This window comes from Neomonachus schauinslandi, chromosome 9, assembly GCF_002201575.2.
Source record: "Neomonachus schauinslandi chromosome 9, ASM220157v2, whole genome shotgun sequence".
Classification (NCBI taxonomy): domain Eukaryota; kingdom Metazoa; phylum Chordata; class Mammalia; order Carnivora; family Phocidae; genus Neomonachus; species Neomonachus schauinslandi.
The window spans coordinates 95,838,204-95,863,535 of record NC_058411.1 but is presented as its reverse complement, the minus strand read 5'-3'; the positions used below and the strand labels follow the sequence as shown (position 1 = coordinate 95,863,535).

The 25,332-nt window shown below is 33.4% G+C and overlaps 1 protein-coding gene across 1 annotated transcript in view; it reads left to right on the top strand.

Annotated features, from left to right (window-relative positions):
• ZNF280D (zinc finger protein 280D) overlaps positions 1–23,969 on the top strand; it is a 124,587-nt gene extending 100,618 nt beyond the window's left edge. Inside the window, exons 21-22 of the mRNA XM_021693807.2 lie at positions 17,322–17,377; positions 20,415–23,969. Coding sequence (XP_021549482.1) covers positions 17,322–17,377; positions 20,415–21,039 — 681 coding nt within the window. The 3' untranslated portion in view covers positions 21,040–23,969. The remainder of the gene's footprint in view (positions 1–17,321; positions 17,378–20,414) is intronic.
• Positions 23,970–25,332: the final 1,363 nt, after the last annotated feature.

Here is a 25,332-nt window from a genome sequence, read left to right as displayed (position 1 = left end):
CTTCTTTCCAAATACTAAAGGCACAAACATTAAGAAAATTTATGAATCCATAATTTCATCACATCACCTACTGATTCTTTTCTGATACATTCATAATTGACTAGGATAAATCATCAAACTCTTACTTTCCTTTGAATGCCCTATTTCATCTGTGTCAAATGAAGCCACCTTTCTTACAAAAACCATTCTTAAGTTTAGTTTTTGTTAAAAGAAAAAAACCTTACACTAAAAATTTAGCAAGCCATAAGTAGAGTTAAAGGAAGACATATGGAATGGGAGGCCACATAGAATAATCTTGGTCCAGGTGTTTCTTTCAAGAATATATGTGGGGCGCCTGGGTGGCTCAGTCGTTAAGCGTCTGCCTTCGGCTCAGGTCATGATCCCAGGATCCTGGGATCGAGCCCCGCATCGGACTCCCTGCTCCGCGGGAAGCCTGCTTCTCCCTCTCCCACTCCCCTTGCTTGTGTTCCCTCTCTCGCTGTGTCTCTCTTTCTGTGTCAAATAAATAAAATCTTAAAAAAAAAAAAAGAATATATGTGATGTAGATAGTTCTTTGAATAGATGCAGGTATTTATTTTAGGCGTACCTCTGATAGGATGGATAGCTTGATCAGATGCATTGTATTGGAATCAATATTATCATGCCCAGATAATATTTTCCTGATATCACTCTTTTTCATTTCTATAGTTTTACATTTTCTCTTTGAAAATTAATTCCTTTCATATACTAGATTATAGTTGGAATCCATATGATTTAGTGGCTTCTAACATAGCCTCTGCCCTGCTACTATGTGTATTCTATACACTGCAACAATCTATTCCTATTGTTCCCTAACTAAATATATACCATGAATCTTCCCCTCCAATTTCAGGGATAGTGGAATTTCATTATAACATAGGTAGGGACTAAGAGAGAGGAGTCAGGTACAGATGCCTTTCTTTTTTTTTTTTTTAAGTTTTAATTTAAATTCCAGTTAGTTAACATACAATGTAATATTAGTTTCAGGTGTACAAGATAGTGATTCAACACGTCCAAATAACACCCGGTGCTCATCACAGCAAGTGCACTCCCTAATCCCCATCACCTATTTTTACCCATCCCTCCACCCACCTCCACTCTGGTAACCATCAATTTGTTCTCTCTCATTAAGAATCTATTTCTTGGTTTGCTTCTCTCCCCCCCCCACTTTGGTCATTTCTTTTGTTGACTAAATTCTACATATGAGTGAAATGATACCGTATTTGTCTTTCTTGGACTGACTTATTTTGCTTAGAATAATACTCTCTAGCTCTACTGGGGCTGTTTCCATTATTTGGCTACTATAGATAATGCTGCTATAAACATTAGGGTACATGTATCCCTTTGAATTAGCATTTTGTATTCTTTGGGTAGATACCTCATAATGCAGTTGCTGGATCATAGGGTAGTTCTACTTTTACCTTTTCGAGGAACCTCCATACTGTTCTCCAGAGTGGCTGCACAAGTCTGCATTCCCACCAATAGTGCAAGAGGATTCCCCTTTTTCCACATCCTTGCCACAGCTGTTGTTTCTTGTGTTGTTGATTTTAGCCATTCTGATAGGCATACGTGATATCTCATAATGGTTTTGATTTGTATTTCCCTGATGATAAGTGATGTTGAGTATCTTTTCATATGTCTGCTGGCCATCTGTATGTCTCCTCTGGAGAAATGTCTATTCATGTCCTCTGCCCCTTTCTGAATTGGATTTTTAATTTTTTGAGTGTTGAGTTTGATAAGTTCTTTATAGATTTTGGATACTAACCCTTTATCTGATATGTCATTTGCAAATATCTTCTTCCATTCCATAGGTTGCCTTTTAGCTTTGTTGATTGTTTCCTTTGCTGGGCAGAAGCTCTTTATTTTGATGAAGTCCCAATAGTTTATTTTTGCTTTTGTTTCCCTTGCCTCAGGAGACATCTCTAGAGAGAAGTTGCTATGGCCAATGTCAAAGGGCTTGCTGCCTGTGTTCTCCTCTAGGATTTTAATGGTTTCCTATCTCACATTTAGGTCTTTCATCCATTTTGAATTTATTTTTGTGTATGATGCAAGGTGGTCCAAATTCATTCTTCTGCATCTTGCTGTCCAGCTTTCCCAACACCATTTGTTGAAGAGACTGTCTTTTTTCCAGTGGATATTCTTTCCTGCTTTGTTGAAAATTAATTGACCATATAGTTGTGGGTTCATTTCTTGGTTTTCTATTCTCTTCCATTGATCTATGGCACTCATCTCTCCATACTGTTTTGAAAACTGCAGCTTTGTAATATAGCTTGAAGTTCAGAATTATGATGCCTTCAGCTTTGCTTCTTTTTTTCAAGATAGCTTTGGCTGTTCAGGGTCTTTTGTGGTTCCATACAAATTTTAGGATTGTTTGTTCTAGCTCTCTGAAAAATGCTATCAGTATTTTGATAGGGATTACATTAAATCCATAGATTGCTTTGGGTAGTATGGACTTTTTAAAAATATTTGTTTTTCTAATCCATGAGCATGGCATGTCTTTCCATTTCTTTGTGTCATCTTCAATTTCTTTCATTGCAGTTTTATAGTTTTCAGAGTACAGATTTTTTTACCTCTTTGGTTAGGTTTATCCCTAGATATGTTACTATTTTCGGTGCAGTTATAAGTGGGATTGATTACTTGTTTTGTCACTGTTTCTGGAGATTTTCTCTGATCCTTTGTTGCCTTTGTTACTTTTAGTCTTTCCACTCAAAGAGTCACCTTTAGTATGTCTTGCAGGGCTGGATTAGTGGTCACGATCTCCTTTAGTTTTTTTTGTCTTGGAATCTCTTTCTCTGTCTTTCTATTTTGAATGATAGCCTTGCTGGATAGAGTATTCTTGGCTGCAGAGTTTTTGCATTCAGCACTTTGAGTATATCATGTCACTCCCTTCTGTCTTGCCAAGTTTTTGTTGAGAAATCTCCAGCTAGCCTTGTGGGTCTTCCTTTGTAAGTTAAGAACTTCTTTTGTCTTGCTGCTTTTAAGATTTTTTCTTTATCACCATATTTTTCAAATTTAATTACCATATGTCCTGGCCTGCTTTTGTTGATTTTGATAGGAGTTCTCCATGCTTCCTGGATGTGGGTGTCTGTTTCCTTCCCTGGAATAGGGAAGTTTTCAGCTATTATTTCCTCAAATAAATTTTCTTTCCCCTTTTCTCTCTCTCCTTCTTTTGGGACTCCTATAATACAAATGTTATTATGTTTGATAGAGTCATTGAGTTCCCTGAGTCCATTCTCATGTCCTGTAATTCTTCTTTCTCTCTCTTGTTCAGCTTCATTATTTTCCATTATTTTGTCTTCTTTGTCACTGATTCATTCCTCTGCTTCTTCTAGCCTGCTGTTCCTTGCATCAAGCCTGTTTCCAATCTCATTTATTGTATTCTTCATCTCTGAGTGATTCTTTTTTAACTCTTTTATCTGTGTGGTAAGAGTCTCCCTGATATCTTCTATTCTTTTCTCAGGCCCAGTGATTATCCTAATGATTGTTGCTTTAAATTCTCCATCAGGCATGTTATTTATATCTGTTTCACCTAGATCTTTGGCTGTGGCCTTATCTTGTTCTTTGATTTGGGACAAATTCCTCTCTCTTAACATTTATCTAATTCTCCTGGTATGTAATTTTCTGTTGTTTGTAATCATTGTTGTTTTATATTTTTCATACAAATGTTTATACCTATTTGATTGTTAAATGTTTATTATGTTTGTATGTATTAATTAAAAATACTGAAAATGTATACCAAAAAAAATTTTTTTTAAATATGGCATCTAAAAAGTCGTGGCGCATTGTTCAGAAGATGAAAAACACATGCAAAAACTGATCAGAATTATAGGGCACTGTAATAAGTTAGGCTAGAAAAACAAAACTTTCCAGCTACTGAAAATTATGAAGTCTTTAATATTGACACTATTAGAGTAGAATTACTATGAAATTCAGAGTTAAAGACTTCTCTCTGAATTGTGGGGAAAAGATAAAGAAAATTAAATGTTAGAAGTCTCAGAAGCTAGTGAATATAAGCATGAGCAAAAAATAAGATGTCTTTTGAAATTTAATTCTTAATTGTGGCCATCTATTTCTAATATAATAAAAATGCTTTTAATAGAGCACGGGCCTATCCAAGGACAAGATGCAGTTTTAGGTATTTATTTTACATGATGGGCCAATTTTAAAAGATGGGTCTTAAAAAAAAAAAAGGTCTAGTTTGAGTTGATTCATTGTGACTGGCTCATTTATTTTTGTTTCTCATGCATACTTTTTAGCAATAATACAAAATAATTAAATTTTTGTAACTCAAAAAGTGCTTTTGAAGATTGGAAAAATTTGAAAAGAATTTGTGATCACAAAAATTCCATATTTCATTTTGATGCTTTTTAAAAATGGAAGTATTTTTAAACGTATATTCAAACTGATAGTTTAATAGATGATGCTTTACAGAGTGTGATAAAATAAGTATTGTGATTTTAAATGTGTGTTTTATATGAAAATTATTTCTCTCTCAGAGGATCATAGGAAACTATTGGGAGTCCAAATGTTGGAATGTTTCTGAATTCACTTGAACTTATAGGAACTTATAATCATATAACTAATCATTAAAAGGATTCTGTGTTTTATTTGTCTAGTAAAATTTTTAAAAATATATATTCTATTAGCAAATCATGTTGAATCTGAAGTACTGTGGAGAATAAAAGAAGCAAAATACATTTCCTTACTCTTTGTAAACCAGATATAATCTATTATGAGTAAATGTGTCTGATTCTTAGTTATATTTACATTAAGAATAATATTGTAAGGGGAGAGTTTTATTTGACTTGATTGAAACAAAAGAAAAAACTGGACAGTTATATCTCAATAAAGCTGATTTTGTTTTAAAGAAAAAGTAGATATGGTCTGGCTTATGAAATTATTAATAAGTTAGAAAGAGATTACATTTATATAAAAATTGTCCTGCCCAGGAGTATGATAATGGGACAGATATGGCAGATGTATACAAGGGTGTACAAGCCAATATTTTTCCCAAAAAATAATTATGCCAAATTTGTGCCTTGCTCAGTTCATAATCATAATTTAATATAAAAAATGCCTTATCTGTGAAATCAAATATGATTATCTTTTTTAGTATTGTAGAAAGGATATATATTTTGGGGGCGCCTGGGTGGCTCAGTTGGTTAAGCGACTGCCTTCGGCTCAGGTCATGATCCTGGAGTCCTGGGATCGAGTCCCGCATCGGGCTCCCTGCTCGGCAGGGAGTCTGCTTCGCCCTCTGACTCTATCCCCTCTCATGTGTTCTCTCTCTCTCAAATAAATAAATAAAATCTTTAAAAAAAAAAAAAGAAAGAAAGAAAGGATATATATTTTGGGAGTGGGGTAATTCAACAAGCAGATGGAATATTCCTATTTTAAAAACAAATTAAAATCACATACAGATATAGGCATCAAGATTAAATGCACTTGAGACACTTTGCATACAAATTGAAAAGATGTTTATCAAATATGAAAAGATATAATATCAAATGTCAAAATTATGTTGAACTTGAAAGCATCTTGGTACAAACGTACTAGATTTTTACACAGATTATCTGTATGGGATGATATTTTGAACACAGTGGCAAAAGTTAATAAAACTCTACAATCAGAAAAATGACCATAAATAAAGCTGTATGCTTAATAAAAGGCCTGTCCCTTTGCTTACAACAAATGAAAGAAAGTAATTTTTAAAATATGTTCAGTGAATATAAAACTTGAGCAAGAGATGTAAATATTCACATGAATTTCAAAATTAGACAAAAAAAATTAGGAATGCATGAATCAATGAATGAGAGTATTGATAATTATAGGGAAAGTGCTTATTGAATAGACATTAAGATTATAAATGTGCTAACTTCATATTTGAAATATACATATGAAAAATTAAATTAAGTATCTTCAGATTTTGAATTTTTAGGCCAGAAAAAAGTTATTTTCTATAAATGACATTGATTTACAAAAAGCAGCCACTGACTCCGTTCTTAAATATCCTAACAAGTTAAGTTCTGTAGAAATTTCATGTAAAATAGGTTATCACAATATCAACAAATTGTAATATTAAATTAAGAATTGTATTTGGGTCCTCTAAAACTGATTAGCAAAATGTTAATCAAAATATTAAAACAATACTAGCCACAGTAGCATCCTGTAAAAGATGTTTCAGTAAGCTGAAGTTAGTTTTAAATTATTTAAAATCATCACTTGGTCAAGAGAAATTGGTAAACATGGCAATTTGCTTATTTGAAAACAAGATAGGGAAAGAACTAGATTTGAAAATATTGATGTGTATGTTTACCTTAAAGCCAGTAAAGTGAAATAATAAATTCTGGTTTTGGTAGAAATGTTTAAACTTAAGTTACTTTTGTGAGTTCAATACACCTACTTTTCACTTTTTCAACTGATGCTTTAGGGAAAAAAAAAAAAAAACATTCTGGGATTTTAGGGAAATGACAGAGTAGAAAGCACCAGGAATCTATCTTCCACCTAGACAACAGTTGTACTGGCAGAATCTGTCTGATGTAACTACAGGCATACCTCACAGGTATTGCAGGTTTGGTTCCAGACCACTGCAACAAAGCAAATACTGCAATAAAGCAAGTCAAATGAATTTTTTGGTTTCCCAGTGCATATAAAAGTTATGTTTACACTGTACTTATAGTCTATTAAGTATGCAATAACATTGCATCTAGAAGAACAATGTACATAACCTTTATTAAAATTACTCTGTTGCCAAAAAATGCTAACCATCATCAGAGCTTTTAGCAAGTAATAATATTTTGCTGGTAAAGGGTCTTGCTTCCATGTTGATGGATACTGGCTGATTAATAGAACTTTTTTCAAAATTGGAGTCAGTCCTCTTAAACGTTGCCACTGCTTTATCAATGAGGTTTATTTAATATTCTGAATCTTTTGTTGTCATTTCAACAGTCTTTACAGCATCTTCACCAGGAATAGATTCCATCTCAAGAAACCACTTTTTTGTTCATCCATAAGAAGCAACTCCTCCAGCATTAGTTTTATCATGAGATTGCAGCAATTCAATCACATCTTCAGGCTCCACTTCTAATTTTAGTTCTCTTGCTATTTCCACCACACCTGCAGTTACTTCTTCTTCCACTGAAGTCTTGAACCCCAAGTCATCCATCAGGCTTGGAACCAACTTCTTCCAAACTCCCATTCATGTTGATATTTTGAACTCTTCCCATGAATCATGGATGTTTTAATGGCATCTAGAATGATGAATCCTTTCCAGAAGGTTTTCAGTTGACTTTGCACAGATCCATCAGAAGAATCACTATGTATAAGCAGCCATAATCTTATGAAATGTATTTCTTAAATAATAAGACTTCAAAGTTGAAATTACTTCTTGGTCCAGGGCTGTAGGATGGATGCTGTGTTAGCAGCCATGAAAACATTGTTAACTTTATTGTACATCTCCATTAGAGCTCTTGGGTGACAGGTACATTGTCAATGAGCAGTAATATTTTGAAAGGAATCTTTTTTTTTTCTGAGCAGTAGGTTACAACAGTGGGCTCAAAACATTCGGTAAATTATGTAGTAAACAGATATGCTGTCATCCAGGCTTGGATGGCACCAAGGTTGCCATAAATCTTCAACTTGTAAAATAAAATGCAGTATCTGTGATGTGCAATAAAATGGAATATTCCTGTATTTTGGAATTCTATAGTCTATTGAATGCCTGCAACTTCCACAGGAGAAGTCTTGGGCAGTATGTTGCAATTAATATCGGTCAATTTAAGCATTCAGCACAGTAGCAGCTACCCATCCCCTACCCTCAGCCACATGGCAGACAGCTGTGCACATGTTCCTGGAGCAGCTTGCACACAGCTTATGGTACCAGAGTGCCAAAAAGGATACTGGCCTCCAGATATTGAGGATCTGTGCTGTTGTATCTAATTGATGCTTCTCACCACAACATTCCACAGAAGTGGGCACACATTGAGGTTACACCTCTCCTCATTGTTGCAAGCCCCTCTCTTTATAACTGAAGTGACTTCCAGGGGTTTTAAAGGTACAGTGCCCTTTGATTCCCCTTAATTTTTTTGCTTTTTCCCCTTTCAGGAGCCTGACATTAAAGATTAGGACATTCAGAGACCATCACATATATGGGTTAAATTAGAAAGTGGTTGTACTTACCCAGAGAAATCTCAGAATAGATCTGAGAAGACCTGAGGTTTATATCTCATGTTGATCCTAGGAACAGAGACAGCTTAAAACAATCAAAAGAAACAAAAACAATAACAAAAACAGCAGACACTGGGAAGGGGGATAATCTGATTTCCAAAGTTACCATATTATTAGTTTCAAATGTCCAGTGTTCAACAACAACAAAAAAAATCACAAGACATACAAAGAAACAGGCAAGTATGGCCCATTCAAAGGAAAAAACTCAGTAGAAACTGGGTCCTGAAAAAGACCTAATGGCAGATATACTAGACAAAGATTTTTTAAAAATCTATCATAAAGATGCCCAATGAGTAAAAGGAATATGTGGGGAAAGTCAAGAAAACAGTATATTAACAAAATGGAAATATTAAAGAGAGAAAAGCTGAAAAGAAACCAAAAAGACATCCTGAGAAGTATATTAACTGAAAATGAAAAATTCATTAGGGGGACCCAAAGGCAGATCTGAGCAGACAGAAGAAAGAATCAGCAAACTTGGAAGACATGACAGTGGAAAGCATTGAGTCTGAGGAACAGAAAAGAAATAGGTTGAGGAAAAGTGAACAGAGCCCAAGGCAGTTGGGGCCCATCATTAAGCAGACCAATATTAAGGGCGTCCCAGAGAATATTTGACAGAGACAAAGACAAAGACATAAAGAAATAATGACTGAAAACTTCCCAAATTTGATGAAACACATGAATGTAAACATCAAGAAGCACAGTGAATTCCAAGTAAGATGATTAAAGAGACCCACTCTGAGACACATTATAATCAAACTCTCAAAGGACAAAGAATCTTGAGAGCAGCAAGAGGGAAGCAAATCATCACATGCAGGGGATCCTCAATAAGATTATCAACATGTTTCTCATCAGAAACTTTGGAAGCCAAAAGGCTGTGGATCAATATATTGAAAGGGCTAAAAGAAAAAACTCAATAATTTTATATATGTTAAAACTATCCTTCAAGGGACGCCTAGGTGGCTCAGTCAGTTAAGCGTCTGCCTTCGGCTCAGATCATGATCCCGGGGTCCTGGGATCGAGTCCCACATCAGGCTCCTTACTCAGCAGGGAGTCTGCTTCTCCCTCTGCCTGCCGCTACCCCTGCTTGTGCTCACTCTCTCTCTCTGACAAATCTTTAAAAAATTAAAAAACAAACTATCCTTCAAAAGTGAGATATTCTGACATAAAACTTAAAAGAGAGTTTGTGACCACTAGATCGGCCCTGCAAGAAATGCTCAAGGAAGTCCTGTATAGTGAAATGAAAGGACAGTACACAGTGACTCAAAGATATATGGAAAAATAAATATCTCAATAAAGGTAAGTACATGGACAATTATAAAAGCTAGTATTATTGTAACAATGTAACTTTTTTTGTTTTCTACATGAATTAAGAGATAAATTCATTAAAAGAAAAAATATTAGTATAAAATCTAGCATTACTATAACTTTGATTTCTAACTCCAAATCTTGTTTTCTACATGATTTAGGAAACTAATGCCTTTAAAATAATTATTAGTTTATTTCTGGGTACACAGTTTATAAAGATGTAATTTTGTAACAACAGCCAAAAGGGGTGGGGATGGAGCTGTAAAGGAGCAGAGTTTTGTTATTGAATTTAAACTGGTATAAAATCAAATTAGAGGGTGACAACCTTGGAATGTTAAATGTAATTCCCATGGTAACCACACACAAAAAAATAACTATACACAAAGGAAATGAAAAAAGAATTTAAACATTTCATCACAATCAACTAAACAAACACAGTCAGTAGTGGAAGAAATGAGTACCAAAAAAGTTATAAGGATATAAAAACACAATGACAGATATAAGTCCCTCCTTTTCAGTAATTAATTTAAATGTAAATGGATTAAACTCTCCAATTGTAAGACAGATGTTGGCAAAATGGATAAAAACACAGGATCCTACTGCATGCAGTCTATGGGAGACTCACTTAAGCTCTAAAGACACAAGTTAGGGACTTCTGGGTAGCTCAGTCAGTTAAGTGTCTGCCTTCAGCTCAGGTCATGATTCCAGGGTCCTGGGATCAAGTCCTGCATCAGACTCCTTGCTCAGAGGGGAGTTTGTTTCTCCCTTTGCCTGCCGCTCCCCATGTTTGTGCTGTCTCTTTCTCTCTCTGACAAATAAGTAAATAAAATCTTTAAAAAAATAATAAAAAAATAAAGACACAAGTTAAAATGAAAGGAAAAAAGATACTCCATGCAAATAATAATCAAAAGAGAACATGGGTATCTTTACTATTATCAGACAAAATAGACTAAATGAAAAAAGGTTACAAGAAAAAAGGACATTATATATTAATAAAAGGTTAAATACAGCAAGAAGATATAGCAATTATAAATATTTATGTAACTAATGACAAATCACCAAAATATATGAAGCAAAAACTGACAGAATTGAAGAATTGACTCTCCTATAATAACAGTTGGAGTCTTTAATAACCCACTTAAAATGTATAGAACAATCAGATGTAAGTAAGGAACTAGAAGACTTAGTAAGCCAACTAGATTTGGCAGACATTTGGAGCTAGATTTAACTCTACCTGGAAACAGCAATTAGTCAAGAAAAAGAAACAAAAAGCAACCAAATTGGAAAAAAGAAAGTAAAATTACCCTGTTTATGTAGAAACCCAGAAGAGTCCACCAAAAAAAAAAAAAACCCTGTTAGAACTAATAAATGAATTCAGCAAAGTAGTAGAATACAAAGTCAACACACAAAAATCAGTTGCATTTCTATACACAAGGAACAGTCTGAAAAGGAAATTACAAAAATAATTCCATTTGACAATAGCATCAAAAAGAATGAAATAAGAATTAACCAAGGGGATGAAAGACTTGTAAAATTAGATTATAAAACCTTACTGAAAGAAATGAAAGAAAATATAAATAAATGGAAACACAATTTATGTTCACAGATTAGAGGACTTAATATTGTTAAAATGTCCATACCACCAAAAGCAATCTACAGATTTATTGCAATCCGTACAAAAATCCCAAAGGCATTTTTTAAAACTTTTATAGAAATAGAAAATCACATCCTAAAATTTATATAGAATCTAAAGGAACCTCAAATAGCTAAAAATTCTGAAAAAGAAGAGCAAAACTGGAGGACTCACACTGATTTCAGAACTTACTGCAAAGCTACAGAAATCAAAACAGTGTGGTATTGGCATAAAGACAGACATATAGACCAGTGGAATAGAATAAAGAGCCCAGAAATAAAGCCTCAAATATAGGCTGAAATTATTTTTGACAAGGTAGCTAAGATCAATGGGGAAAGGACAGTCTTTTTCAATAAATGGTGCTGGGAAAACTGGATATCCACATGCAAAAGACTGAAGTTGGAACCTTACCTAACACTATACACAAACATTAACTCAAATTGGATCAAGGACCTTAATGTAAGACTGAAAACAATAACATTCTTAGAAGAAAATAGGATAGAAGCTTCATGACATTGGATTTGGCAATGATTTCTTGGTTATCACACCAAAGGCACAGTAAGGAAATAAAAGACTAATTTGGATTCATGAAAAATTTTAAATTTTGTACATCAGATACACTATCCACAGAATAAAAAGGTAACCCACAAAAGGAAGAAAATATTTGTAAATCATATATCTGATAAGGGGTTGATACCCAGAATATTTAGAGAATTCCTAAAACTCAATGACAAAAAACAACCCAATTAAAAAATGGGTAAAGGACTTGAACAGACTTTCTCCAAAGAAGATGTATAAATAGCCACTAAGATGAAAAGATACGCAACAACACTAATTATTAGAGAAATGCAAATAAAAACTAATATGAAATATCACCTCATACCTGTTAGGATGCTACTATTTAAAAAACAAAAAAAAAAACAGGCGCCTGGGTGGCTCAGTCATTAAGAGTCTGCCTTCAGCTAAGGTCATGATCCCGGGGTCATGGAATCAAGCCCCACGTCGGGCTCCCTGCTCTGGGGAGCCTGCTTCTCCCTCTCCCTCTGCTTGTGTTCTATCCCTCGCTATACATCTCTCTCTCTGTCAAAAAAAAAAAAGTGTTGATGAGTATGTAGAGAAATAGGAACCCTTGTGTGCTGTTGACGGGAATGTAAAATGATATAGCCACTGTGGAAAACAGTATGGCAGTTCCTCAAAAGAAAAAATACATATGATCCAGCAATTCCACTTCTGAGTATACCCAAAAGAACTGAAAGCAGAGACTAAAGGAGATATTTGTACACTCATTTTCGTAGCAACATTATTCACAATAGCTGAGATACGGAAGTATACCAAGTATCCATCTATAGATGAATGAATAGGCAAAATGTGGTATACACATACAAGGGAATATTATTCAACTGTGAAAAGGAAGGAAATTCTGCAGTATGCTACAATGAGGATAAGCCTTGAATGCATTATGCTAAATGAGATGAATTAGTCACAAAAGACATCCTGTATGATTCCCCTTATATGAGGTACTTAGAATAGTCAAAATCATAAAGAATGGAGAGTATAGTGGCAGTTGTCAGGGGCTGAGGGGAAGAGGAGAATGTGGAGTTGTTTAATTAGAGTATAGAGTTCAATTTTACAAGATGAAAAAAGTTACGGGGATGGTGTTGATGGTCACACAACAGTGTGAATGTATTTAATACCACTGAACTGTACACTTAAAAGTGGTTATGATGGTAAATTTTATGTGTATTTTACCACAATAAAAAAAAAGAATAATATGTATATAGGGGTATGCGTTTTTCCTTTTACCTCAGGTTCCAATATGGCTTGGCATAGCACTGATTTCAGCACAGTTACATCACAGTTTTTGAGACCTTTATGTGTGCTGAGCCAGGAAGTACTACTATGATTTTTCCTTTACTATATTTTGTTTTGTTTTTATGGAATTAAACAATATATATCTTGACTCATTTGTTTAGTTCTCTATATACCTAATGCTGTTTTTAAAAAAGTGTTGTGATTTATTTGTCTAATGTTTGCAAGTATTTTTTCCAAGTGTTCACACACATCAAAAGAAATTGTTGGAGAGTTTAGATATCTCCTCTCAGATCTCCTTCAGTTTAAACTAGCTGCTCTCTAAGCCTGATGCAGTTTGTTGTATCAGGATTTTCCTTTGCTACTTTCTTGTGTTGGATATCCTATTTTCTGAACTAGGAGTTCCCTTTTTCTTAGTTTACTTCCTATTTTTATGAAACATGTTCTCTAACAACTCTCTCAGAAGGGGCTCATCTTTTCTCACTCCTTGCATATTTTAAACTATATTTACTTAAAGATAGTTTGGCTAAAGTACATAGAAATCATTTTTTCCATGCAATTTTGAAAGTATTATTTTTGATAAGTCTGATGCCATTCTTGCTCCAGTTTCTTTGCATTTTGGTTATTTTGTTCTTTCTGGCAACTTTAATGATTATCTCTATCTCTGGTGTTTTGAAATTTCATGATATGTTCACCAATCCTTTTTCCGTTCATTATGGTAGGCATTTAATAAGGCTTTGTAATTTGGATATATATGTTTGGGGCAAATTTTCTTGTATTATTTCTTTGGTAAATTTTCACTTTTCTTTGTTCATTTTCTCTCTCTCATTTTTCCTATTGATGTGACACTGTATTTCCTGCATTAACTCCTCTAATTGTATGATACTTTCTTTCTTGCCTTCCCTCTTTTTAAAAAATTTTTCTAAACTTAATTTATTTTAGTTGTCATATATTTAATTTTGAAGAGCTCTTTAATATTTTTATTCTTCAATTTTTCTCTTCATAATTTTTGTTCTTGTTTAATGGATGTAATAACATCTTACACTTCTTTGGGGATATTAAATGTTTATTATATTTTTTTCCTTTTGTTCCCAGCAATGTCTCTTATGTCTCCTAGCTCCTTTCTTTATTCCTATTTATTTTGTTATTTCTGATGTTAAAGGATGTCTTCAGGGGCGCCTGGGTGGCTCAGTTGGTTAAGCATCCGACTCTTGGTTTCAGCTCAGGTCATGATCTCGTGGTCATAAGATCAAGCCCCGCGTCTGGCTCTGCACTCAGCACAGAGTCTGCTTCAGATTCTCTCTCCCTCTCCCTCCAGCTCATGCTCTCTCTCTCTCTCTTACTCTCAAATAAATAATAAATGAAACCTTTAAAAAAATAAAAAATAAAGCATGTCTTCAATGGTGTGGTGATCCTTGGCTGCCCATACACTAAAGAGTAAGGCACTACAGAGTTCATTGAAGACTTGTTGAATATGGAGACAGGGCTGCCTTATATAGTCATACAGGTTGTGCACTGCAGAACTCCAAAGGGTACTATTTATATATACTCTCAAAAAGTATTAGATTTACCATATTAGAAATTTAAAATGTGAGATCTAAAACTCTATTGTAACTTAAAAATCAAACTAATAAACCTACTATATAGTTACATAAATGACACATTTTTTTCTGAAAAATAACTATTTTCTAAAACACAAGAAACTTAGAACACTGGTATTATTTTATACTTTTGCATATCTTTGTACTGTCTAGTTAAGTAGGAGAAAACTGGATTCTCTTGTTTCTGCATTCAGTCTGTTGTGATATGTTATTGTGGTTGAAATATATGAAGAATATCCAGCCTTACCTAGTACTTCAATAATGTTTTCAAATAATTGTGTTTTTTTTATACTACATCAAAAATAGACAAGAGGAAGTTTTCTTAAAGGTTTTTTGCAATGTGGAATCTCATTCCATATTACTGAACTTTTTATGCTTTGATACATTAAAATCTATTGGTCTGTCTGGATCTTTTATTCATGCATGATTTTATAACATCGATTAATCATTTGGAAAAAATATTGGTTCACTGAGTTACATAAATTTTGCAGGTGTTGACATGTTTTATGTATAATACCAAGTCATTCTTTAATATTAGCGTAAACCTGATCAATGGTGAATACAAGTTTTCCTAAAATTTAATATTTGTTTGAATTTTATTACTGGCAATAAGCACTGTCAGTTGTTTTCTTTGATGTAATAGGCGCACTTTGTCAATTTTCAAGAAAATATCTCCTAAATAACCAAGTCTAAATAGTCATAGTTTGGACAGTCATCCTTTAAAATAAAAATGATGTTCTTTGAAAAAATTGTGCCAAACTTCACCTTGCAACTCAATCATAGACCCAAGTGTTTCAGTACACAATAGCAATGCTTTATGCATACTTCCTTTTTTATCACACAGAATATTAGAAAGACAGGAACTCAAAGATTGATATTTAATACAGTGAATTTTACTGCTGGTGTTTGCCAGTGAAGAATACAGTGATAACTAGTGCAGTTTTGGCTTGATGCCACTGCCTTGATTTCATGTTAAGATGCCAGCATGCCAGCATGTTTACTCACTATGGCTTTTGTACCAAGAGTTTTAACTTCACCTGCCTCCTGAAAGTGTCTTGGAGGTCCGAGGTGTCTGTGAAACACACTACTGCCATGGATTATAATGTGAAGGTTAGTTAACCCTCCTGGATTAGTGCTCTACACAATCTGCATGGTCTGTATGGGAATTGTTTAGACTTCACCATAGGAAAATCACATGCTGAGCTGACTGATTCTTTGGTGAGGAAGATGCTTTCAAAGTCATAAGGGAAGCCTTGTCTGCCTTGAGGCTGATAATTTTCTCCAGAGAAGAATCTTCTAGATTCTGGCTGTTGGTGGTGAAGAGTGATTCCTCCAGCTGCTGGCATTCTGGGAGCCAGGCAAGGAGACGAACTGTGGGGACCTTTATTCAGTTTATGGACTTGGACTAAATTTTTCTGTTTTCTCTCAGTTCCTCATGGCTTCCCTTTGCCATTCCTGGTGTTCACAAGTCTAAATTGTCTCTAGTTCAGAAAGTTACTTTAGCCTCTGTGGTAGAGGAAAGGATAGGTATCTGTTGTGTGAATTAGGGAAAGAGCATTTAGATTTCTCAGCAGTCCTTGTGCTTCATTTTTATTTTTTATGTACTGGATCTTGTACTGAATTCCTTCAAATACCAGATTGCTTCAGTTCTCTGAACAAATTGATTGTCTTCTCCTTGCACTCCCCTACTCAGATATTTAGTTGTAAATTCCTCCATGTTGCAAAGTCAACTTCTGCTTCTCCAGCCACTTTCCATCTAAAAATTTGTTGACATCTCGTTGACAGTTACTATGCTTTGGTGTTTTCATGGTCTTTATGAATGAAAATGTTTTATGTCTTTGCCTCATTTAGCAGAGTTTTAGGAGAGTAAAAAAAAATAAACATATGTGATTAATACACCATTATCAATTTCACAGGCCTCAGTCAATCACTGTACTAGTTAAGAGCTAGACCTAGATTTGGATCTTCACCATTTATTGTGGTTATTGCCTGGGGTTTTCTACTTAACCTACGTAGTTGTATTTCCTATTATAAAAATGGAATTGAGAATGTCTAATATGAGGATTAAATGAGATAGTGTAAAGCTCTTAACATAGTACCTCACACATCATATGTACTTAATAATTGGTAATTGTTACGAACTGTTAGGCTGGCCTCTGGCTCACTGAAGTTTTACTGTATTCTTTTCTCCCTATAAAACATTTCAAGTCAGCAAAATATTTAATTTGTCTATCATCTCATATTACTTGGTTTGACAATAGAAGGGTTAATATTACTCCAAATATGAAACCATAATTTCAGATATGTTTCATATAGGTGTTTGTATTTAATATGTTTGTATAAAATACTTTGGATACAACTTGTTATTCAAATTCACATTGTGTTTTACTAGTTTCCTATTCAATTAATTGTAATTATCATGTACATTTTACATAGAGTCTAAGAAAAGCAGGTATTGTTATAACTGGATAACTGCTTCATGACCTTGATTCAGAAACTTCTAGTACACTGAAATTCTTATAGGTATTTTTTTAAAGATTTTTTAAAATTCTGCTTTTAATTTTGAGAATTATTATATAATACATACTTTAATAAACTGTTTTTCTATTTCTTTGCTATATTAGGTTGCACACTTAAGTTCCTTTAATTCAGAAAGTTTAGTATAATTAAAGTAATTTAATTTAAGTTTAACCATGAATATAAAAGAAACATATTCTTAATCATTTCAGGAAATTGCAAGACCTAATATGGCTCAAGGAGAAAGAGAAACATCAAATTCTGAAAGGTAAATATAAGGAAAAACTGAATCTCTTGAAATTAAAGTATTTAAAAAGCTGATACTTGGCCTGTGTTATTTTAGTTGACATTTTATTTTATGTGTTATTTTAGTTTTAACTAAAATAAAAATTGGAATTTTAATACAACAAAAACATACTGCAGATCCTTAATTTTGAAATCTTTTCAACATCCTTTAAACATCTTATAGTTGTTAAATTTTTAACTAGTAAAAAATTTTTACTAGTAAATAAAATGTCAACATATTTTAATTGCCCCTATTAAATGAAAACAATTACAAGATCCTACAAGTTACAAAGTGGGGACAATTTTTGCAAACAGGTAATATTAAAATCTTTTCTCACTAAAGTATTTTCAAAAGCTTTATAAAGCTACTTCTGTGGTGGGACCTTAACATAAAAGTTTCAAACTTCAGGGATTGGCTTTAAAAAATTTAATGCTCTGATCAACACTAAAGACCACAAGACATTCTTTTTTACTTTCAAGATTTTATTTAAATTCAAATTAGTTAACATATAGAATAGTATTCATTTCAGGGGTAAAATTTAGTAATTCATCACTAGCATATAACACCCAGTGCTATTCATAACAAGTGCTCTCCTTAGTGCCCATCACCTATTTCTACCTCCTTCCACCAACCCTCACTTTTTCTCTATAGTTAAGGGTTTCTTGGTTTGCCTCCCTCTCTGTTTTTATCTTATTTTAGAAGCTTTCTTAGCAAAAGAGAATCTAACATTCTAAGTAGAACTTAATTCCAGATAAAGATAATTTTATTTTGTCTTTTAAATTAAGTAATTTCCCCATGTCTATCTTTATGCTGTGTATCTTATATAGAGCTGTACAGCATCAGGTGTAGGGTGCTTTTTAACTGAATGAGATTAATTAATCTATTGCCCCTGAAAAGAAAATGATGGAATAAGGCCTTATGAAGGTGTCTCTTAGACTTTACTAGAAAAATGATCTAGCCCTTTCTTCACCTGGAATTTGGGGACACGGGCAGTGGTTAACAAAAATTCAGTGAAGGAGTTTGAAAAAGCAGACTAGTCACCTCTCTATAATTTAACATTTCTGTAAATTGTAGCTAATCCAATAAGATCTGAACAAAAATAATAATTATATAAGTTTAAATGAAAATATTATAATTGTTTGCAGATGGTATAATTGACCTCTAAGATCCAAGAAAATGAGCTAAGAATGAAATTAATGAGAGTACTAATTAAGGTAGCTTAGTATAAAAATCTGAATGTTTTAGTATGCCAATAACATGTGATTACAAAATACAATGGACAAAAAGTTAATTCACAATAACAAAAATGAGAAATGTACAGGATCTAAATGAAGAAAATGAAAACTTACTGTGATAGAAAATAATTAATAAGTAATGTATGATAGGTCATTTTCCAAATTATTTTATAGGTTTAATAATGAATATTTAGTTAAAAAATGCTAATGGGATTTGGTTTAGAAACCAATGATGTTTAAAGGAAGATTCATATTTTTCTGTTTACTACCATAATTTATTAAATCATTGCTCTCTTGTTAGATATTAGGTTGTTTCTGTATTTGCTATTTTTTTTTTTTAAGATTTTATTTATTGAGAAAGCAAGCAAGAGAGCGAGCATAAGCCGGGTGAAGTGTCAGGCAAAGGGAGAAGCAGACTCACTGCTGAGCAGGGAGCCCGACGTGGGACTTGATCCCAGAACCGAGGGATCATGACCTGAGCCCAAGGCAGATGCTTAATCAACTGAGCCACTCAGGCACCCCTCTGTATTTGCTATTTAAACATTGTTTTTATGAGCATCCTTGTACAAATGTCTTTTACATTTTTAAACTATTAAACTTAGGGAGAAAAGTAGTGGATAGTAGGTGATTTGCTCTATTAAATAATAAAATATATTGTTAACTATAATTGGTAAGACTAGGTGGTATTGGCCCAAGAATAAAGACAGATCAGAACGAAATAAATAGCAGACTTATTTAACTTATATAAATATAAGTTAGTAAATAATAAATGACCATTTGATAACATTGCTTTGATATTTTGTCAGTTCATTCAGAAAAAGTCCAAATTCCAGGTGGATTAAGAGAAGAAATAAGATATCTGTAATCATTAAATTTATTTATTTATTTATTTATTTGAGACAGAGAGAATGAGAGAGAGAGCACATGATGGGGGGAGGGTCAGAGGCAGAAGCAGGCTCCCTGCCGAGCAGGGAGCCCGATGCGGGACTCGATCCAGGGACTCCAGGATCATGACCTGAGCCGAAGGCAGTCGCTTAACCAACTGAGCCACCCAGGCGCCCTCATTAAATTTATTTTTGATAAAATAAGTATTGTAACATCTACATAAGGAGCTGGAGATTCTCTTTAAAGTGTTCTGTTTCTAATGTTTTATGATTCACTGTATAGTTTCTGTTAACATGCCAGGTTAATAGAGAACACACAGACACACTCATATACACATAAACATTTATGTATACACATATATTTATGTATATAATATGCATGTTGTATATTTACATATATTTTTTTCAGGCATGTATTTATGTTTTTTTTAAGTTAAACTGTTAAAAATTAGAGAAATGTTTATGAGTGCTTATTTGATTTTGCATAGGGTAAGACATTCTAAGAGGATATATAAATCATTTAAAAAATGGTTTTTTTCCAAATATATTCACTTCTTCTTTAAAGTACTCATACAAATTAATAAGACTGCTTAGATTTCCACTAAAGACAGGGTGTGTACAGATAAAAGTAATGATTACCAGGACTAAAACCAGTTTTAATAGATTTCCCAGGTCTCCTTTTAATATGTGACTCTGGAGTTTCTCACTGTTTTGCCTAAGAAAATGGCCACTCCTAAATTGTAACATAGCAAGGACTTGGGACCTGGATTATTTTTTTCCTTTTTGGCAAATGTACCTTGACCTTTTTTTTTTTTTTTTTAAGAGCATGTTTTTATTTCGATAGTTTTTAAATATATCGTGTTCTGAAGAAATAGATAATAAATGGCTTTATTTTTTCAGTAAACAAGATAAAGCTTCTTCAGAGGAAGAAAAAAATGGATGTGATACAAATTCATTTGAAGGCTCATTAGCAACAAAAAGTGAAGAAAGCATAACAGTTTCAAATAAGGAAAATGATACCTGTCTCGAAGACCAGAAAACGGGCTTAAAGAATATCTTCAGTCATGATTCAAATATTGATGCCAATAAAGTAGAAAAGGAGAAACAAATAGAGCACATTTGTCAGGAAACAGAGTTGAAGATGTGTCAAAGTTCAGGAAACTTAATTTCATGTGATCAGATTGAAGATTCCAACTCCAGTGAAGCTAGGTTTTCTTCGAAGAATATTAAGGATTTGCAGTTAACATCTGGTGATGTTAGCATTGATCAGTTTTTGAGAAAAAGAGATGAACCTGAATCTGTTAGTTCTGATGGTAGTGAGCAAGGCAGTGTTCATTTAGAACCTTTGACTCCATCAGAGGTACTTGAGTATGAAGCCACAGAGATTCTTCAGAAAGGTAGTGGTGATCCTTCAGCCAAGACTGATGACTTAGTATCTGATCAAACTGACAGTGTTCCTGGAGAAAATAGCCATAGCACAACAGAGACAACAGTAGACCTGGCAGATGAAAAAGAAAGAAGTTGAAATTTAGTAGTCATTCTAAGTTTAGTGTACCAACGGTAAGAACATTTGGAACAGTGCTATCAGGTGAGCTCAGAGGTGCTGTTACGTAGAGTTCAGAAAGAGAAAAATGTGAAGGAAGTCATTCATATACACTTTACCTGTATGTTGAACCTAGGTTCTTAAAGAAATCAATTCACTGATAAGAGCATGATTTCTGTGGATTTCCAAGAAGCCTTTAAAACATAACAGGATTTTAGTGGAAGTTAAGTTTGCAGTGGAAAAGTCTCATTTAATGGTTTGTGAGGAGAACTTGGTGGCCAGTACAAATTGATTATTAGAATATCAATTATAATAATAAAGCTTTTGAAACTTCCATCAGTCCTAAACTAAAAGATTTTATTACCTATGTATTCTTTTCAGTTAACTTAAAGGAAGAGATTTGGAAACCCCACACCTTTTGGGAATAATTGATTAAAAATAATGGCTGATAGGCATTGTTAATGAAGGCTTCATTTTGAGTATAATGCTGGTAAATGGAGCATGCTTAGAGTGCGAAATTAATTGATCTAATGAGAATTTGGATGAACGTAAAATTAATTTTGGATTTAATATAACATTCCAGACTGTCAGAAGCATGTAAACAGAATATTTGAATCTGTGTACCTCCATACAAGTGTTAGCCTGCCAGGCTGTAAACTTACCTTAATTAAACTTTCAGTGAAAGTGAAATTATTAAGATAATAAATTTATATTTGTGCTTTTTGTCAGTGTGTAAGCTGTGCAGAAATCCTTGATGTGCTAGTTGTATAAAATAGAAACCCATTGTTGAAACTCCTGTAGCTATTATGCTTTTAATATTGTTTTAATGATCTTTAGAAATAGACCCGTAAAAATGGTCTGGAAGCCAAACCAAAGTATGGTATAATGTAGATATTGTAAAGCAGTAAACTGAAAACATGTCCTGGCTCATGCCATGTTTAAGTGACTTTTTCTTTAATTGTAAAATAGAAACTTCAAATGGGACCTAAAGCAGTGATGTAAAAAATTGGTTTGGGATATTTAGCCTAATTTATCCATATCCTATTTTATCCATAAAATGGCTGCTAAATTGATTTTTCAGTTTTTTTTATCATCTAGAAAATAATAGAGATAGAAATAAATAATATGAATAACAGTAGTTTGCTTTAAAGTACTAAAAAATTTATTTAAAATGCTACATTTTTACTTCTTAAAATGTGCTTTGAATTCTTAAGTTTTGTTTCACTGAATGTTAAACGTTTTAAACGGCTATTAAAATTCTGCTGTATATAGTAGTTTTTGAGTAAATATTTGCAATAAAAATCTGTCCCTGAATAATTTTATTTTTCAGAAAACTGCTTGAGTCGGATTACCTTTGGCGCCTTTAGAAATTGTATACTTGTTCAAGGAAATTTCATGTTAAAGTTAGCGGTAGGATTTCATTCTGTATTTTTTAATTGATGCATGATTTATTTTAAAATAGGACTTAAAGTACTGGGGAAAATACTGGTAATGTTTGCAGAGAATAGATTTACTTTAAAAATTCTTTTAATTCAAGAGAAATATAATTTACTATTATTGTTTTCTATCTGTTCAGCAAATTAAAGAGGCTAAATAGGCAAAATATATTATTGACTTACTTTCTTGAAAAGTTGCTTTTGGAGGGTCAAGTATTTTCATCTTTACTGCTACCAAGAAAAGATAGGGAGAGAGGGACTTCAGCTGTTACACTTCACCTTGTTGAAACATAAATCTGTAGCTGACAAGATTTTTGGAGTAATTTAAATCTTAGGAAGAGCAAAGAGTGGAAGAAAATCTATGTTAAGACCATTTTCTGAATCCTATTTAGTTAGTTACCAAACTTATCACCTAATGCTACAAAACCCTTGATCACTGTGCCAAGATAAGTCTCTAAGTGACACTGTTACCCTTTGAGCTTTGGGTAGTTCCTTCTGCTGTGGCTCCATACCTTTAGAGTAGTGGTATTCAAAGTAGCTAATCAATGAGCTGTTTATACCCACCCACTAGTAGAAAAGGAACCTGTACCAGACTGTAAGTCCTTCACTGAGAAAGCCTGGCAATGAAAACAAAAGTGTAGTTGAAATAACCATTGTACTTGGTTAACATAATTGGTTTATGTTCTCACACCATCTCATTTCATTTCCGTTCAGGAACAAACAGTCCAGGTGTGCAAACCAAACCTTTGAGTAGCAGTGCTTTAGAACAGTGGTCAGCAAACTTTTTCTGTGTTGGGCCAGATAGTAAGTAATTGTGGGCCGTGTGGTCACAATTATTCAACTCTTCCTTGTAGTTCGAAAGCAGCTGTAGATGCAATGTAAATGATAGCCTGTTTGTGTTCCAATAAAACTTTATTTACAAAACAAGAATGTTTGGCCCATGGATTGTGGTTTGCCTGTGCCTGCTTTGGAGTGCTTAGACTACCTTAATATGACAGTGAGAGCCAGTGATGCACTCTAGTGACTGTTTGCCTAAGAACTACCTACCAAGGTGCCTTAGTGTATTACTGTTACCTAACAATAAAATTACGATTGATTCTAAGTGCAGTTCAATGACACTAAGAAGCATTATATTTGTTTTGTGGGATATACTTTTAATTTACATTAAAAATCTGAATGCCATCTTTGTGTTATTTCTTCCCCTTTACATCTCTCTAAAGTTTGAGGGAGGAAATTGGAATTTTTCTCATCCCATAAACATTTTTAAGAACTAAACATTTTAAAAAGGAACTGACAAGATACAAGTCACCTTGTTTTAGCTGTAAGTAAAAAGATGAGGAAACCAGATATCTAAGCAATTATTTGCTTAAGGTTACAAAGCTAAGATTTGAATGAAATTTGATCTGATTCTGAAATTAGTGTTTTTCTACCACATCTGTAGTTCCCAGCATTTATATTGAATGTCTGTTTTTAAAATAAATTATCTTTTTGCAAATAATCCTCCCATTGATGGTACTAATTATAGTTTTATTTATTCATACACTGATTATATGCATTTGGAATGGAGGACTTCTTAATCTAAGGAAAAGGACCTAGTGATCTTTTTTATTAATAGGATTTGAGGAATTTTACCTCAGGAGCAGTAGTTAGTGAATATATTATTAATAGGAAAGGTAGCAAGTAATTTAAAGATATACTTTATATAATAATTATAGAAGTTTTAACATCATTAAATATTTGTAGGCTTCTGTAATGTCATTTTTTTACTTCATGGTTGACATGATCGTTTTTGTTCCATTGAAATTATTATTCCAAAACCACTCACTTGTGCTGACTTCAATGAAGGACTTTTGTATGTGTGTAGGCACTAAAGAAGGATTGCAAATATTTCATTTTTACTAGATTACTTTAACACTAAGACTTGTTTTTTCAGCTAAGACACGAATCATTTGACTTACCTATTCAAGATACTATTAAAAGTACGTATTAAAAGACTGAAACAACTATTTTTTAAAGTATTTTTTTAAGTGAGGCCTATCTGCAGGTCCATGTAGACAAAATGAATAGTCAAGTAGATCTTTAAAAGTTATGGCAATGTTTAATTATCAGCTCAAAAGCTATAAATTAAAAGATACTTCACCAGGATCATCTTGTAAAGAATTAAACACATCTGTAGCAACACATGTTAACATCATAGAGGGATAAGTTCTCCTGAGAAATTACTTTCACAGTTAGGTAAAGTTAACTTTTAATTGCTTGTTAAAAGTATCATTAAATCGCTTTCATTATTTAAAAGAATATACTAAGAATAAGTTAGTCTTTTTTGATGACACACTGTATGATGAATGATGACATACTTCATCATTAAGAAGATTATTGAACTAAGCTATAGATGAAGCCATAGCTATGATGTTAATGGCCTGGATAATTGCAGATCACAGAAGTTACCATGGATTTTGGTTTCCAGAAAATACCCCAGGCACATCTGGAGTCATTTGGCTTTTCCAAAAACAACAGAAAAACGGACTGCATTACTCACCCAATCCATCCACTTTTTAAAAATGAATCCCTCCCCTCCCCCCAAATATTAGAGTAAAACTTGCCATTTGTGGAGAATTTGGGAGAATTTAAACTATAATTTTAAATTTTTAAAATATTTTAAGTCTTCACCCCCTGCCTTAAAAACATGACTTTAATTGTTCTGTATCAGGGGCTAGCAAACTCTGACCCATATTTGGCCACCTGCTTTTATAAACACGGTTGTATTAGAAAGCAGCCATATCATTTGGTTTATATTGTCTGCTGTAGCTTGTGCACTGAAACAGCACAGTTGTACAGG